Genomic DNA, 12,862 nt, shown 5'->3' with positions numbered 1-12,862 from the left:
TTTGATTATTTCTTAATGTCTATCCAGTTATTTTGAGTATTAACTGAGGCAAAAATGAAGAAATAAAATAAAAGAACATAAGTGATGTTTTAACACAAAATAAACTAAAATAATATCTTAATTTCAGTAATTGTAAAAATATTGGTGGTAGTGATCATAAATATTTGAGGTGAAGAAAGCTATTTTGTGTCTATAAAGGATGAGAGATAACAACTGAGAGAGTATTAAGCAAGTTTCTCATAAAAAGGACCTGGGGACTCTTTTCTTTTGAAATGGGGTCTCATAGAGTTCAAGCCTCCAACCTATTTGTAGTCAAGAATGACCTTGAATTCCTAAACCTTTTATCTTAATGTTCCAAGGCTTATAAACATGCACCACCATATCTAGTTTTGTGTTGTGTTGAGGATTGAGCTCAGGCCTTTATGCAGCTAGACAGGTACTCTGTTATTGAGTTAGATCTCAGCCCTTGAGATTTTTCTGTTTGGTGTTTTTGAGGCAGGGTTTCTCTGTATAGCCCTGGCTGTCCTGAAACTCACCCTGTATACTAGGCTGACCTCAAACTCAAGAGATCCTCTTGCTTCCTAAGTGCTGGGATTAAAGGTGTGCACCACCGTTCATGATTGTGTAGTCATAATTTTATTGAATGCAAATGGCCACATGGATATTCTGAGTATTGTGGGATTCTAAATGATGCTGGTTAGCTAAATGGACCTAATTTTTCTTTGCATCTGATATAAGGTTAGGTGGATATCAAAAGATTAAAAAAAAAAAAAGAGTCACCAGGAAATAGTAACAGTCAACATTTACTGTGTGTTTGTTATGATTATAGTACCAGGAACTTAATAAAACACATAACCGTGTTACATGATCCTTGTAAAAGTAGCAAAACCAAAAACCTCTAACCATTTTCCACATGAGAGCAATTTAGGCATGAAAATTTTTTTGGGGATAGATGACATGGTTGGTAGGCAAAGGGTAGAGAAAGAACTCATACACGGGTGGTTTGTATTCGTACTACTATCCATTTGAGTTGTATGAACTCAGGAATAAGGTTACATCAAATTCTGTGTCATAATGGAGACTCCTGCAGGTAGCACCATGTAAATGTAACTTTGGTTCTCTAGTAGTAATTGTCTTGGAGTCTTTCTGCCTCAGTCTGCTAACCTAGGCCTAGTCCTGGAAGCTTCTGGCCTCCATACAAATCTAATCTAGGCCTAGAATGCTTTCGGCTTCTGAGGCTTGCTGCTGAATAAGCTCTCCCTTCCTTCCTTCTGATCCCTGGCTGGCTGGTCAACTCAGCTGTTCTGGCTCAACCTCCTGTCCACCATAACTAGTTCAAGTCGGCTTCTCTCCGTTTCTCCTGAATTGCTCTGCTTGACCTCAAATTATCTCTGTCAATTTGTTCCAACCTTCTGACTCCTTCTTTTCACCTAGTTTGTTCTCTCCTGCACCCTGTCTCTGTACAAACAATCTCTGTAAATCAATCAGCCTCTCCCTCTCTCTCCTTCCCTCCCCCCTCTCCCTCTCCCTCTCTCTCCTCTGCACCCCCCCCCCCCAAGTAGATTCCCTTTCCGTTCCCTTTCCTCTCTTCTCAAGAGACTTGGGCAGATCCTATTCTGTCAAATCTTTCTCTGATTCATCACTTTGTCTGCCTCTCAATTAGAAGTCATTTTCAAACATGGCTGCTTCCTCCTACAAACTAACTTTACCGTCATTGTTTGAGATTAAAGGTGTTCACTGTATTCCAGTCAGAGGAATTAAAGGTATGTGCTAAGGCAGAACCATACCACAACTAGGAACAGCTTTCTCAGTAAATAACACAACCTCTGTGTGATCACAGTGTGATCAATTATCCAGCAACATTTCCCCCTTTTCATCTAAACTAAAATTTGTACATAGTTTAACTTTTATGATAGAAACAATTATCAATCCCATCATCTTAACAATGTGAATGTCCTTATGAAGATCCTTTGATGAGACAGTCCTTCATAACTGCAGTCCTGACCATCTGTCTTCAGCAAATGTCTCTTTCAGCATCAAGATTTCAGCCTGCCCGTCTGATGATGCTGTCCTTCTGCAGCTGGTTTGTTGAACTGTCTCTATGTAGGAGGAATCTGTTTTCTGCATCCTCTGCATTGCTGTCTTTCTTGGTTTCTTCCCTGAATCCTGTCTTTCATGTGGAAGCTTCTCTTGTTCGGATCTGATCTTCATGGCTTTTGATGAAGCCCATAGTCTTTCAAAGGCAAAGGCTTTTCCCCAGTTTAACATATTCTATTTCCTGAATTCCACTCTGATAGTAAAACATATTTAAAGTATACAAGTTGATCTAATTCAATAGTTTTCCCACACCATTAGGTAATTTTAAATACTTTTTAAATCTGTGTATTTTAAATTCATATTACTAGTGTGTTTATTTGAGATAGACTCTTGCTTTGTAACCTAAGCTGTCCTCAAACTTCTGGGTTCCAATGATTCTTTTGCCTCAGCCTTCCCAGTAGCTAGAATTCAAGCCAGCGCCAACATTCTGCATATAAACACACACACACACATACACACACACATAAGGCAGTGTTGAAGATGGAATATAGGGTGTCACAAATGCTAGGAAAGCACTCTAATCTTTGGACTATATCCTCAGATCCAGAATACTTTTAAATATAAAAAGGTACAGAAATATTGACAGTTCTTTATGCTATATCAACTATTAGCTTGAGAACAATCATAGTTTGAACATTGAAATGTATAACACATTCTTTCTAATGACAATATAGCTTTCTTTACAAGGCTGTTTTTAGAAGATCCTTTTGATAAAAGGAAAGTACTGTTCAAACTCAGCATGGAACAAGATATGGAGCACTTGTTTCAGGTTTTAATGTTTGAGAAACTGTGTGGTTCCAAGAAGTTTACATACCCATTAGCTGACTATTTATAATTATTTACAAAGAAAATGAAGCTTAGGTGTGGTAATGTACAACTTTAATCCAAAACTCAGACTAAGATTAGTTCCAACACAGAGGCAGGAGGATCTCTGTGAGTTTGAGACTAGCTACCACGAATGGCCCTAATGTTTCAAAGAGGCCTAATAGTGATGATAATAATTTAAACTGATCAAAAATACAAACAGTGCTGAGTGTGGTGGTGCATGCCTTTAATCCCAGCACTCAGGAGAGAGTTACAGGACAGTCAGCTACACAGAGAGACCCTGTCTCAAAACACAACAAACAAAACCAAAAACCACAAAAAAATTAAAATTAAGGGCTGAAGACATTGCTCAGTGGTTAAGAGCATTGGCTGTTTTTCCAGAAGTCCTGAGTTCAATTCCCAGCAACCACATGGTGGTTTACTCCATCTTCAGGAGTTCTGACACTTTTACAAAGATACATGTGCAAGCAAAGTGCACATAATTAAAATTAAGTAAATAAAATAAAAAGCTTAAAAAATAAACCAATCTATCATAGCTATTTCCTTGGTCTGATTTTTTTTTCTTTTTTCTTTTTCTTTTTTTTTTTTTTTTTTTTTTTTTTTTTTTTTTGAGAAAGCACAGACTGGCTCAGGCCAGCCTTAATCTATGCAGTCCCCCTGTATCAGCCTCTCCCAGTGCTGGGATTACAGAAAGGAGCCACAGCCAGCTACTACTACTATTACCACCACTGAGACAGGTTGTCACTACAAGCAGCCCAGGCTGGCCTGCAACTCAGAGATCCTCTGCTTTGGTTCTGACTGTTGGGATTAGAGGTGTGTACCACCACACCGAACTTTACAGCAATTAATTGTATTTTGTTCTTATACTCACCTCATTAAAACTGGTGCACAGCTAATGCTCAATTAGTATTTTTTAAATAAATGTGAAAAACAGGTTTGGAAAACAGTGGCTTGAGTTGTATTAACCGGCAAGCAGGAAAGTTTCCAGGAAAGAAACAGAGAATTTCAAGAACTAAACATGGAAAGATAGATTAAGGAAAAGGAATACCAAAGACTTTCCTCAGTGTTGTACTTATTACAGTGGGGGTGGGGATGGGGGGGGGAGCAATGTGTGCTTCTGTTATGTGAATTTCCTTCTCGACAAGTTTTCAAAGTTAGCAGAATTGCTTGGACTCAGTACTGTGCGTTCAATCACTTGCCGTGCTGTCCATGCCTATTTAGGATCCAAGCCTCCTAGAACTCACTTCCATCTGGGCCTCGAAGTGTTTTGTTTCCCCTGCAGGCTCCAAGTCAGCGCTGTTACCTGCCGGGCACTGCTTCCCTATTTCCGAAATCAACTGAGACACTTTCGTTTTATTTCTAGATTGCACAATCTGTGGTTTGAATTTTTTTCGCTTTTCATATTCTTCCACAATAACGTAGCGGAGAAGGGAGTTGCAGATGGGCGGTTCCGGGGCTCTCTATCCTGCTCTAGTTTTCTTCCCACACGGGCCTCTTTTTCTAGCGGGGAGAATCATGAATGTGTGCAGGGACCAGAAACTGGTTGCCTAGACAAGGAGAGGGTCTCTTTGAAAGGAACTCTGGAGAGATTTCCTGCCACACCTCTGGATGAGGGTGTGTCACCATGGAGACAAGGCTGCTGCCATTGGCTGACGCCTGGGGCTGGGGATATAAAGGCCGGCCCAGCAAACAGTGCATTAACAGTCTAGACCGGACTCTGGCGGTGTCGCCGTAGAGCGGAAAGGGCAGGATTTCGGCGCAGCCGTCGGTGACACCATGGAGAACGAGTAAGTGCCGGGCCCGGGGACTCGGGCTTTCTGCCGGGAGGGAAGGGCTGTCGCTGAAAACTGGGAACTTAGTGGCACGGGCCCAGAGTAGGAGCCAGTCTGCTGGGGATGCAGAGAGGCCTGGCACAGAGCCCAGTGGCCGATTCGGGGCTCCGGAATGGTGGGGCGGCTGGCGCGGCAATCAGGCGCGGGAACCAGCGGTAGGGGCGCCCCGGAGCAGGAAGGAACAGGTTAGCGCTGTGTTGGCACAGGAATGTTGTGCCTCTGTGGTGTATGTGAATGTATAGAAAAGGAGGCACAAGCCCAGACTACTTCATAACACAAGTTTCCATTCTAGGAGTCCTGGCAACCCAGGAGACAATTCTGTTGTGCTATCCCGCAGTTCCTTTAGAAGGAAAATTGCTCACTTTCTACGACAGCCCCTCTTTTTCCTCCAAACTGGAGGTCGCACTAACAAATTAGGAATGGAGTCTCTATAAGACTGGAAAATCTGTAATTTGGGAAACCTACTCAGAAGACACTTACTCGCTCCTTCCTGCTCACTTAAAAAAAAAAAAAAAAAAGTCTCCCTTCGTTTTGCGTCGGGAATTCCTAGATTGACTCACCGGCAGAGCGGTAGGGCTCACCAGTAGTAGCTTTAGGATGATCTCAGGGCCGATGTGTCTTCCGGGACTGTGAACTATGGCTGGACGTGGCCGGCTGGCCAAACCTCATACTTCCGGCTCTTTAGGATGCTGTTGCCTACTTAATTGCTTCTGTTTATCACCCTGTGGCTCTATCCGTCCCTGCCCTACCTAGCTGTTTCACTGAGGATAACCTGTTGTGTTGTAGTGCTGTTTTGTTTCCTATAACATACTCCAGTGGCAGTGTGTGACAAGGTCTTGCTATACCTCCAGGCTAAGCTCAAGTTATCCTAATGTCTGGGTCTGTCATGGAGCTGAGACTTAAGGCTCTCTGACTGGAAGAAAAAAAAAATTCTTGTGGAGGCTTGTTAAGTTGTGTTCAATGCATGCACATCTCCGTTCACTCACTCCTGAGAGCAGTCTTTGATCTTTGCCGTTGGATGTGATGGGACTGGACTTAGGACTTGTGAGAAGGTCCAGGTGTATTAGACAGATTCTCCTCATGCTGTTTTGGAACCCTGGACCTCCCAGTGCTGGGATTATAGGACCGCCTCACCACACCCGGCTCCCAATTGATACTAGTTCTTGGTTATGAGTTATGTACATTGTACATTGTTCTTTGCTCTCTGAAGGACAAAATACCTTAGTGTAGGGAGAAGCAGAGATGAAGAAAGGTAGAGAGGGAGCAGCAGGAGGTGGAAAGATTAACTGTTGCACAATAGAGCATTCTAGCAAGTTTGGTTGTTCCGTGTTTTGAGACAGTCCTGGCTCTTCCTGAAACTCACTTTGTAGACCAGGCTGCTCTTGAACTCAGAGATCCGCCTGCCTTTGCCTCCTGAGTGCTGGGATTAAAAGGGTGTGACACCCTTCCTTTAACAAGTTTTTCATCTGAAGGGATAGGCCCACAAACTTCTATTTTTAACTTGTGTCTGCAGCCAGTACTGGCTTGGCATTTTATAACCAATGTTGTGAAATAAGCCTGGTTTTGTGTTGTTTTGCAGTCATTTAGTTTCTAGCTGTGAATCGTCGTTTACACCGTCATTTCAGTACTTACTCCAAGGTAGAGACAGGAGGACTCGGGACTCAGTCAGCCTGGCTATATACTGAGTTTGAGTCTGCCCTAAGTTACATGAGACTGAGAGTAGCAAACTCCAAAACTCAAAAAAAAAAGAACATAATTTAAAAAATGACTGCACAGGTAAAGACCCTTGTGGTAGAAGGAGATAAGCCACTCACACGCTATCCTCTGTCCACCACACGTGTCTCTGCCTGCTTTGAACACAACACACACACACACACACACACACACACAGACACACACACACACTGACTAAATTAGGTGTAATTAAATTTTTAAATTAAAAATTAATTAAATGTGGGCTGGGTGAGCAGAGCAAGCCCACGGTAACCGCAGAAACCCAGCATCCCGGGGCATGAATAGATGAGCAAGTGAGTGTCGGAGAGATGGGGAGGAAGAAACAGAAAGATGTGTGTACAGTGAGGAGAGGCGGAACTGGAGACTCCAGGGTAGTGAGGAGGAGCCTGGTGTGAGTAGCCTGTGGTGCTACCTGAGGTCATGGTGAGGCCCTGGCCTGTGCCACCACTGAGAACCATGTCTGGGTCGGTGGCCCTGCAACAGTGGAGTGTGTTACCACCAAAGTCCCAGTGGATACCCATGGTCCAGGGCAGCCACCTGGGGACATGTTAATGTCTGAGGGCTGTGCAGTGCAGAGTTGGCTCCGTCCCTCATTGGCTGCAACACTCAGGAGAGCTAGCCTCAACCCTGGCCATGCTGGAGAGAGAGCTGGCCCAGGTGACATGGTGTGAATGGGAGAGCTGTAAACTCAGCTCAGATTCAGAGCTTTGGGTTGGCTCTATCCTTACATCTACCCCACCTATGGAGTATGGGGGTGGTGGGGTGGCGATTAGTAGGCAGCATAGGAAGACCCTGTCTCACACAAATAAAGCACAAACAAAGGGCAGGAGACTTGCCTGTATGAAGGCCTCAGTTCATCCAGAGTCCTCGCATTGATTTCATCCTAAATCTGGTTGTTTCTGTCACAAGGACTTTCCTAGTGCTGGGGGTGCAGCTTGAGGTAGGGCCATCAATGGAAACGGCATCATCATTAACTTTTGTCATGCTCTGGAATGAAGGGTGTTTCATGTCAGGCTTTTAGTAAGGCTGATTTAGTAGAGAGATGGGTGAGTGGCTGAATAAACTGGCTGGACTTTCATCTTAGAATACCTGTTGGGTTTTCTGTGCTGATAGTCTATGTACTTGCTCTTTAATCCCTAGGTTCACATATGAAGATTATCAGAGCACCGCTGAGTGGCTTCGGTCTCACACTACACATCGACCTCAGGTGGCAGTGATCTGTGGTTCCGGCTTAGGAGGACTGACTGCTAAATTAACTCAGTCTCAGATCTTTGAATACAGTGAAATACCCAACTTTCCCAAAAGCACAGGTACTGCCTGGACTGTGGGGCGTTGGTCACTGTTCTATTGCTGTGGAGAGACACCATGACTAAGGCAACTCATCACTGTGCAGGACACTAGAGCAGTGCTAAGAGCTACGTCCTGATCCAAAGGCAGAAACAAACATAGGGCCTGGCATGGGCTTCTGAAACCTCAAAGCCCACCTCTCTTCTCCATCAAAGGCCACACCTAATTTTTCTAATACTTTCAAATATATGCACCTATGGGGGCCATTCTTACTCAAACACCACACTGGGCTTATGTGGAATACAATCAAGGAGATGTTTCTACTCTTGTCCTAACAGACAGAGGTAAGAGGGAAAGAGACAGAATCAGAATGACTTTAGAAAGAAATCCCTACAGTGTGTGTGTTAGGGTGGGAGGGGTGGGGAAAGGTGCTGAGCAGACATGTTCAGTTTCCGAGATCCACGAACTGAAAGGGAAGAACTGACGCCCACTTCACACCACAGAGTGCGCGCTCTGGCAGCATAGCACTGTGACTACAAGCACAAAAGCTCAGATTCAGAAAGGACAGAGCAGCCTTTTCTCATTTCTCTTTATTTTAAATAACTTACTTTTCTCTTACTATTGTCTTCTTACCTATCTTCCTTCTTATCCACCTTTCCTTAGATTGTTGAAACTTTTCATAAATATTTCAAAGGCCTTTGGGGTAAGAGTGGAAGACCAGAGCAGGGAGGTGTGGGCGTGAGGGAGGAAAGGTAACACTGGAGAAAGGAGAAGGCAGAGAGTTGTGATCCATCTGCCATTCCTTCCCCTGGCGAACAGAGCCCTGCACTAAACGGTGAGCAGGTTACCTGGAAGTTTATCGAATTACTTTTTACATTTCGGCTTTTCCAGCTATGTCCATTTTGTCCTATTGGTTTTGTTTTTTTATATGATTCTTGATTCTAATCCCTCTGACAGAGCCATTCCTTAATGGAGTGTAGCTTGGGCATCCATTACAGGACACTGTCACATAATGGGGATGGTAGTGATGGTTAATTTGTGTGGTCCCATGACCCACATACCAACACACGGTTGTTGCTTCCCACGGGACTGTTACACGGGTCAAACAGAAAGAGTTGGGTCCAACTTTCCTGTTCTTCTTTAGGATGTTAGCATATACTAGGGAGGCACACAGCTTAGTTAGAAGAATTAATTATTGTGCACATACAACTTAGGAAATCTTAGAAGAGACCTGTAATTACTGGATCCACTATTAACAGCTTTGGTTTGTACCTTTCCTCCCTTGCAGTATGAGTTTCTCTGTTTGGAAAAGTTTATATGTTCAATCAATGTTCTTATCCCATGACTCTAACCTCAAGGTACATTTGTATGATTCTGGTGATCAGCATAATGCTGTGGTCTGTAATGATGCCATCATATGTTAAACACAGTGAGTGGCTTCTAGTAAGGGAAGTATGAGCACTTTTCTTTTTGAAGCAGTCTCACCACGTGTCCCCTGGCTGGCCTGGAACTTGCTATATAGTCTAGGCTGGCCTTGAACTGGCAAACCTGATGTTTCTGCCTCCTGACTACTGAAAGAAAAAGCATGCACCACGCCTGGCATAATCACTTTGTTTTTTCCCTTTTCTGCATGCAGTGCAAGGTCATGCGGGTCGGCTGGTGTTTGGATTCCTGAATGGCAGATCCTGTGTAATGATGCAGGGCCGGTTCCACATGTATGAAGGGTACTCGCTGTCAAAGGTAAATCAGGGGCACAAGCTTGGTTGGACCAGGAGGAGGATGGGAGAACTGTCCTACTTTATTGTCTGTTTGGGCTGGTCAAGTTTTTGATCTCTTGTTCATATTATGCTCATCTTTGACTTGGTCTGAAAAATCTTTTCTGATCTTTTGCATCTAAGGTGACATTCCCAGTGAGAGTTTTCCATCTTCTGGGTGTGGACACTTTGGTGGTCACCAATGCTGCTGGAGGACTCAACCCCAATTTTGAGGTTGGAGATATCATGCTGATCCGTGACCACATCAACCTGCCTGGTTTCTGTGGTCAGAACCCTCTCCGAGGCCCCAACGATGAAAGGTGCACATCTTTGACCCCTTGCTATGGCTGCAGAGAGTCTGGCCTTGTCCAGGAGTTGGGAAACTTCACTTGGTACCGTTTATGAGATGATCCTATATGTTCTAGGTTTGGAGTTCGTTTTCCTGCCATGTCTGATGCTTATGACCGGAATATGAGGCAGAAGGCGTTCAGTGCCTGGAGACAAATGGGGGAGCAACGAGAACTACAAGAAGGCACCTACGTGATGTTGGCAGGTCCCAACTTTGAGACTGTGGCAGAGAGTTGTCTGCTAAGGATGCTGGGAGCAGATGCTGTTGGTGAGAAGGGGGGGTTTGTCTGGTGGTTTGAGGAAAGGACCTGGTAAAATAGCAAAGGGGTGAGAGAACGTCAGTACAGCCACCTTCTCTACCTGTGGCCGGAAGGTGGACTCTTAATTGTCACAAAGCACAGAAACAGATTGTGTTGGCAAAATGTGTAAGAAGCTAGTAAGGCCACCTGAAGAGATGGGAGGCAGCGTATGCACAACACTAACTTAGTTGCATTTGGATGCTTTCTGAAATTCAGTGAACTTATGAGAGTGAGGGTGAGGAGAGCCACAAGTCATTTTCTCTCCCCCACAGGCATGAGCACAGTCCCGGAAGTGATTGTTGCGAGGCACTGTGGGCTCCGTGTCTTTGGCTTCTCACTCATTACCAACAAGGTTGTCATGGATTATGATAATTTGGAGAAGGCCAATCACACTGAAGTTCTGGAGGCCGGGAAAGCAGCTGCACAGAAGTTGGAACAGTTTGTCTCCATTCTTATGGAGAGCATTCCACTCCCCGAGAGTGCCAAGTGACCGCTGGAGTGCTCCGATGCTCCTCTGGTGTGATCCAAGTAACTGCCTACTTTGGTCCCTTGCTGGGGTCACTAGTCCCTGTTCTTAGATTCTAGCAGAAAGGAAAGAGGAGGAAGCCTACCCTTCACCTTCCCAATATTCTTCTACTGTCCTGATGCCTGGTCCTCTTGCTTAGTTGCCTTCTCAAATTAACTTTCATTCCTAGGAAGAGCCGGAGCCCGTTTCCCAACACACTTGGGATATATGCCTTCAAACAGTACCTTCTGGATATCAGAGATGATAGACATGTTCTGGGCTCAGTCTGCTTCCGCTAAAGCCCTAGAGACCAAAGACCAACCCAATACCTCTTGGATTTTATTTAGTATTATAATGTTTTGAGAATAAAGAGATCATATACTTTCTTTTTCTGTGTGATTTGGTATGACGCTGGGGCATCGGCCAAGAAAGACTTAAAGCTTTGGGGACCACATGTCCCCAAAGGAGATAGGAATAGAGATGAGTTGGTGGGTGAGCATCGAGGGATGAAAGAATGGTGATGTCCGTGTGTAGAGGGGATGTGACCACTTCTTTCAGACTTGTCCCTAGGCTTTATTTCCAACGTTTCCATTGAGTATCTGCATCTCACGGATCTCTTTGTCTTCTTACATCCTGTTCTTCCTCTGCTCTGAATTCTCAGTCACGTTCTTTCCTGATCCATACTGACAGCGAATGCTACCATTTGTCACACTGCTGGCCACATTCATTCCAACTCCAGTCAAGCCTGTAAAGTTGGTTCACACTCTTGTTTCTGTTTAGATGCCAAGGGATGGCTGTTCTCGGTTGTCAACTTGACTACAGCTGGAATAAAATAGAGGGCACAATAGAAAATAGAGTGTGTATGAGGAAGAACATGGAAGAAAACTGCTTTTCATCTGCTTCCTCTTGCGCTGCTAGCAAGTCCGTTCCTCTACTGGCTTTAGAGCCTGCTTCAGGATTCTAGCAAACACCGAGCGAAGTCCAGTTGACTAAAAAGTTAGTCATAAACTAAGAGTTCAATCAATTTAGAAGTGAAATGCACCCTAAGAGACAACATGGGAATCAGTGACTTCTATGGTACAATATCTGCCTCCCAGCCTCATCTAATAATAAAACACCATCATCCTGTGCTAAGATGAGGGATAAACACTTGAACAAAACTGCAGCTAGTCAAGCAAAAATGTGTTCAACAAGCGTGTGTCATCCACTTACGGCATATGTGCATCAGCAAGATTTGCCCATGTGGTCTGTTATGGAAATAAGCTTTGCTATTTGGTCTGTCTCCAGGGTGATTCTGTGGTTACGGATGCTTCCAACTTCTTAAAGGGACCCAAAGTGCAGGGGGAAAAAGTATGGGTGAGAGGAAAGAGGAGCACTCAGCTAACACGGTCTTACGCCCACCACTCTGGTGTTCAGGCTTCACTTCTCCTTAACTTTTGCCCAAATTGCTAACATTTAACCTGTTTCTGTTTTTCAGCATTTTAAGGATTTGAATGTTTAAGGAGCTGGGAATAGATGAGTTAGTAAAGTGCTTCCACCTTGCAAGCATGAGGGACCTGGATTTGGTCCCCAGAACACAATAAAAAGCCAGGCATGGCAGTAGTTTCCGTCCATAGGTCCATTGCTCGGGAGGCCAAGACAGGAGGATCCCTGGGCTTCAGTGGATCCTGGGGTTCAGTGGGTCCAGGAAGGCTAACTTGCTGGGTTAAAGTCTAGAAGAAGACTTCTCAGATGAAGGTGGACATTACCTGAGGAATGATAGGCAAGGTAGTCCTCTAGCCTCCATACACACATCCGCACACCTGTACACATGTGAACATGTCCACACACATTCACATACATACACACACACACCTGTACACACATGAACATGTCCATATACATTCACATACACACGCCTGTACACATGTGAACATGTCCACACATTCATACATACACACGCACACCTGTACACACATAAACATGTCCATATACATTCACATACACACGCCTGTACACATGTGAACATGTCCACACATTCATACATACACACGCACACCTGTACACACATAAACATGTCCATATACATTCACATACACATGCCTGTACACATGTGAACATGTCCACACACATTCACATACATACACACGCACACCTGTACACACATAAACATGTCCATATACATTTACATACACATGCCTG

At 44.3% G+C, this 12,862-nt stretch overlaps 1 protein-coding gene and 1 pseudogene across 2 annotated transcripts in view; both read left to right on the top strand.

Moving 5' to 3' along the window:
* Nucleotides 1-12,862, top strand: part of LOC308428432 (large ribosomal subunit protein mL39-like) — a 231,237-nt pseudogene that overhangs the window by 173,628 nt on the left and 44,747 nt on the right. The gene's annotated exons all lie outside the window — the stretch shown is intronic.
* On the top strand, nt 4,638-11,042 carry PNP (purine nucleoside phosphorylase). The gene is made up of 6 exons (XM_080926416.1): nt 4,638-4,709; nt 7,629-7,798; nt 9,412-9,515; nt 9,674-9,849; nt 9,955-10,145; nt 10,449-11,042. Exons 1-6 carry the CDS (start codon nt 4,699-4,701, stop codon nt 10,664-10,666), a joined length of 870 nt encoding a protein of 289 aa, XP_080782542.1. The 5' UTR covers nt 4,638-4,698; the 3' UTR covers nt 10,667-11,042.

Source organism: Micromys minutus, assembly GCF_963924665.1.
Source record: "Micromys minutus genome assembly, chromosome: 12".
Classification (NCBI taxonomy): Eukaryota; Metazoa; Chordata; class Mammalia; order Rodentia; family Muridae; genus Micromys; species Micromys minutus.
This window is presented reverse-complemented; position numbering and strand designations above follow the sequence as displayed.